General features: G+C 41.4%; 1 protein-coding gene across 1 annotated transcript; it reads left to right on the top strand.

Annotated features, from left to right (window-relative positions):
• Positions 1-148: 148 nt before the first annotated feature.
• LOC108306836 (activated RNA polymerase II transcriptional coactivator p15-like) lies at positions 149-750 on the top strand. Its single transcript, XM_037739747.1, has one exon. The coding sequence runs from the start codon at positions 198-200 to the stop codon at positions 579-581; it is 384 nt and encodes a 127-aa protein (XP_037595675.1). The 5' UTR covers positions 149-197; the 3' UTR covers positions 582-750.
• The last annotated feature ends 4288 nt before the right edge of the window (positions 751-5038 follow it).

Genomic DNA, 5038 nt, shown 5'->3' on the forward strand with positions numbered 1-5038 from the left:
AAAAAAAAAAAAAAAAGCCATCTACTTTGTAAAGTAATTGGGTAGTTTATTATAAAGTTTAATATATCCTTACTGAATGACCGAGAAATTCCACTCCTTGGGATTTACTCAGGACAAATGATAACTGCATAAGGTCCCATACTTAGTCGCGAGCGAGCGGGCAGGGGGGTGTGCGGCTGCTAGAGCCGAGCGGAGCGATGCCTAAATCAAAGGAACTTGTTTCTTCAAGCTCTTCTGGCAGTGACTCTGACAGTGAGGTTGACAAAAAGTTAAAGAGGAAAAAGCAAGTTGCTCCAGAAAAACCTGTAAAGGAGCAAAAGACAGGTGAAACTTCGAGAGCTCTGTCATCTTCTAAACAGAGCAGCAGCAGCAGAGGTGATAACATGTTTCAGATTGGGAACATGAGGTATGTTAGCGTTCGAGATTTTAAAGGGAAAGTGCTCATTGATATTAGAGAATATGGGATGGATCCAGAAGGTGAAATGAAACCCGGAAGAAAAGGTATTTCTTTAAATCCAGAACAATGGAGCCAGCTGAAGGAACAGATTTCTGACATCGATGATGCAGTAAAAAAACTGTAAAATCCGAGCCATATAAAACCTGTACTGTTCAAGTTGTTTTAATCTGTCTTTTTACACTGGCTTTTGTTTTCTACACGTTGTTCTCCAAGCTATTGCATGTTTGGATTGCAGAAGAATTTGTAAAATGAATACTTTTTTTTAATGTGCATTATTAAAAATGTTGAGTGAAAAAAAACATCCCATACTTCAGTGTTTATCGCAGCTTTAATTACAATAGTCCCAACCTGGAAACAGTCCAGATGTTCTTCAACTAGTAAATGGGTAAACAAACTGGTACATCCTTTTAACAGAATACTTCCCAGCAATAAAAGAAAAGAACTTCTGATACATGCAACACTTGAATGAGTCTTAAAAGCTTTGTTCTAAGTAACGGAAAACAGCTACAAAAGCTTACACGTTTGTAATTTTATTTATACGACATTTTACCAAAGGCAAAATATCGGAACAGACATCAGATCACTGGTAGCCAGGAGCTGGAAGTGAAGATAGGGATGACCCCAAAGGGGTGCAAGGGAATTTTTCACGATGATGTGGGTGCTCTATATCTTGATAGTGGTAGTTGTGGTTATGCAACTCTATGCAGGGGTTACAACCTATCAAATTACACGCTTAAAATTAGTGAGTTTTACTCTATGTAATTCACACCTCACTAAAGCTGATTTTTAAACAATCCTTGCAGTGGTTTGCATTACCCTCAGAGTGAATGACTCTGCATAAGCCCATAGGCCCTTCAGGATCTGACCCTCCTGCCTCCCTCTCTCTGACCTTATCCCTGCTCACTCTCCTTCTTTGCACTTTGCTGCAGCTGCAAGAGCCTCCTGGCTATAAAACCTTCTCAGACTACGCAGGTACAAGTCCTCTCTGAGCACTGCACTAACTCCCTCTACCTCCTTTAAGTCTGTGGTTAACTGTCACCACTTCAGAAAGGTCTAATCTCTCAATGAATGTTCCTTGAATGGGCCTCAGTTTCCCTATCTGTAGAAGGAGGAAGCGAAACCAAAGGATCTCGAAAGCTTCCTAGTCTGACGTCCTACAGTTCTGACATTTAGCTTTTAGATGTAGAAGAAGACACTGAATGACAACTGGCAGGTGAGTGAAACAGTTCTGGAGTGTTCTGAGGACAAATGACCACTTCCAGCTGTCAGAGTCCAAAGATGCTTAATGAAGGAGTTGGCTCCTATAGAACAGGTAGGATTTCCTTATACAAAACAATTAACTCAACAACTGGAAATATTGTTCTCCTTTATTTTAGAGTAGAATTCTGGCTTCTACTTAGTTTGCACAGTTTGAACATTTTCCTCAGCTTTGACAACATCCTTGAATACTGCCATGCTACCCATTCCAAATCTCTCCCACATGTGTACTTGCTTCTATCATCATTGGTAATTAACCGGCCAAGCTGTACATTATATCAAGGCTGTGCTAGACATCAGGAAAACTGACAAGATCTCTCCTTTGTTGTAGTATATCTGTTCACATACCTTTTTCTACTAGATTCTGATGTCTTGGGGGGCTAAGTTTATGTTTCCCTCAGCTTTGGATCCACAATAATGGAGCATGGCAAACTCAAAGAATGAATGTTCCTGAGAACTCTAAGCATTCTGCTTGTATGCGTGTGCACATCAGGAAGAACAATTAGCAGGTCATTAATCACAACTCTTTCTATTTGATTGTCAAAGCTAATTGCCTATTAAGGTAAAGCAGGCCTTATTTCCTTAATCAGAAGGGTTACAACCTGAGCAGGTTGGCAAATTTTGTGATGCTGATGTGAAAGATAAAATAGAAGAAGTTCAAGCACAAAGCTGAAATCTGAAGGTCTTCTCATTTGCTCCTGTTTACTGGTGATCTACAAACCAGATAGAATCTTTTCCTCTACAGAATTAAGGTGAAATGAGATCATAACGCTGAGGCCCTCATCTGATAGGATTAGTGTCCTTATAAAAAGAGACATTAGGCTGGGTGTGGTGGCTCATGCCTATAATCCCAGCACTTTGGGAGGCTGAGGTGGGCAGATCACCTGAGGTCGGCAGTTCAAGACCAGCCTGACCAACATGGAGAAACCCTGTCTCTACTAAAAATACAAAATTAGCCGGGCGTGGTGGCACATGCCTGTAATCCCAGCTACTCAGGATGCTGAGACCGGAGAATTGCTTGAACCTGGGAGGCAAAGGTGGAGCCGAGATCGTGCCATTGCCCTCCAGCCTGGGCAACAAGAGCAAAACTCCGTTTCAAAAAACAAAACAAACAAACAAACAAAAAACAAAGAGAGAGAGAAAAAGACATCAGAGAGCTTACTCTTTCTCTCACTTTCCAGACACACACATTGAGGAAAGGCCATGTGAACACACATAGAGAAGGTGCCCACCTGCAAGCCAGGAAAAGAGGCCTCTTTAGTAGCTCAATAGGCTATCACCTTGATCACAGGCTTCCAGCTACCAGAACTGTGAGAAATGAAATATCTGTTGTTGAAGCCACCATGCCTGTAATATTTAGCTACAGCAGCCTGAACAGACTAAGACAACTGTAGCACACTTAGTCCCAAACAGACTCAACCTAAAATTCTCTCCTATATTGATTTATAGCCTCTTCTGTCCCAAGATGTGAATTAGCCCAGGGCTTTTCAGAAATTTCTCATTCCCAAACTAACCTACTATCTCTTAAAACTTTTCCTACCACATTTCAACTAATACACGACATTGAGAATTTCTCCTTCTGCTCTGTATTTTCAGTTGTCAGTGACTTTCATTTTTTATAGCCACCATTTAGATTTGAAAATAACATTTTCCAGCAATTTTGGAAAGCAGAAATTTTTATAGAGTAACCCAATGGAGAGTGTAGGCATTACCTTTGTATCCGCATGCCCAGGAAGGAAAGCTGGAACGAGCGAAAAGCTGTTCAAAAAAACTGCATTCACTAACATCACATAATACTCTCTGTATTAGTCCGGCTTCTCCAAAGAAACAGATTCAACAGGATACACACACATATATAATCTGCAATTATATATATATACACACACATATATAATCTCTGTGTGTGTGTTTGTGTATGTGTGGCGACAGACAGAGAGAGACAGAGGAGAGAGGGAGAGAGATTTACAATAAGGAATTAGTTCATGTGATTATGGAGGCTGAGAAATCACATGAAGTGCCATCTGCTATCTGCAAACTGGAGAGCTTGGAAAGCTGGTGGTCTTGGTGGTCTAATTCCAGTCAGATTAAGAAGGTGGAAGAACCAGGGGAGCTCGTAGTGTAAGTCCCAGCCCAAGGGTGACAGAAGACCAATATCCCAGCGCATGCAGGTAGACAGAAAACAAAAAGGGGGTACATTCCTTCTTCCTCCACTTTTTTGTTCAACTCAGTCCCTCCATGGATTGGATGATGCCAGCCCACCTTGGGGAGAGCAATCTACTTTATTGAGTCTACCAATTCAAATGCTAACTTTATTTGGAAACAACCTCATAGACACACTCAGAAATAATGTTGAATCTCAGCACCCTGCGGCACAATCAGGTTGACACTATTAAATTAACCATCACACTCTAAAACAGTCTTTGGGGATATTTATGAATATTGTTAGCAAAGACCTTTTGGCCAGGCATGGTGGCTCACTCCTGTATTCACAGCAGTTTGAGAGGCCAAGGTAGGCAGATCACTTGAGGTCAGGAGTTTGAGACAAGCATGGCCAATTTGGCAAAACCCCGTCTCTACTAAAAAACAAAAGTCAGCTGGGTGTGTTGGCACACACCTGTAATCCCAGATACTCAGAAGGCTGAGGCAGGAGAATGGCTTGAACCCAGGAGGAGGAGGTTGCAGTGAGCCAAAACTGTGCCACTGCGCTCCAACCTGGATGACAGAGTGATACTCTGTCTTTAAAAAAAAAAAGAAGAAGAAGAAGAAGAAGAACACTTTTGGTCTTTGTGTAGAATGAATCCAAATTTTAGTTCATGGTACTGAACACCATACGGCTAATATTCACCCTTGCATTCCTTCAAAATAGCACAAACTATAAGGTTAATGCCCCCATCTCCCCAGAATATACAAAGCATTTTTATTCTTGATGTTTGTCTTTTATCACAATGCAAATGCCACCTTGAGCCCCAGTGCTCAGAGTTAGGAGCTGGGGATGTTTTCCTTAATCTAGTCTGAATGCTGATTTTTCAGATATCATGACAATGTTTTCTGCTCTATGCTCCTGTCTTATTTTGGAAGCCAAGGCAACATTGTATGGCAGAAAGAGTATGGGTTTTAAAGACAGAGACATGGTTTGGATCTGTGTCTCTACCCAAATCTCATGTTCAATGGTAATCCCCAATGCTGGAGGTGGGGCCTGGTGGGAAGTAATTGGATCATGTGGGTGGATCCTTCATGAATGAATGGTTTAGCTCCATCTCTTTGGTGCTGTTCTCATGATAGAGTTCTCAGGAGATCTGGTTTTGTAAAAGTGTGTGGCATCTG

This window comes from Cebus imitator, unplaced genomic scaffold, assembly GCF_001604975.1.
Source record: "Cebus imitator isolate Cc_AM_T3 unplaced genomic scaffold, Cebus_imitator-1.0 Scaffold74, whole genome shotgun sequence".
NCBI classification, from domain to species: Eukaryota; Metazoa; Chordata; class Mammalia; order Primates; family Cebidae; genus Cebus; species Cebus imitator.

Coding starts and splice junctions, on each gene's coding strand:
- LOC108306836 (XM_037739747.1), top strand. CDS start 198: ATGCCTAAATCAAAGGAACTTGTTTCTTCAAGCTCTTCTGGCAGTGAC.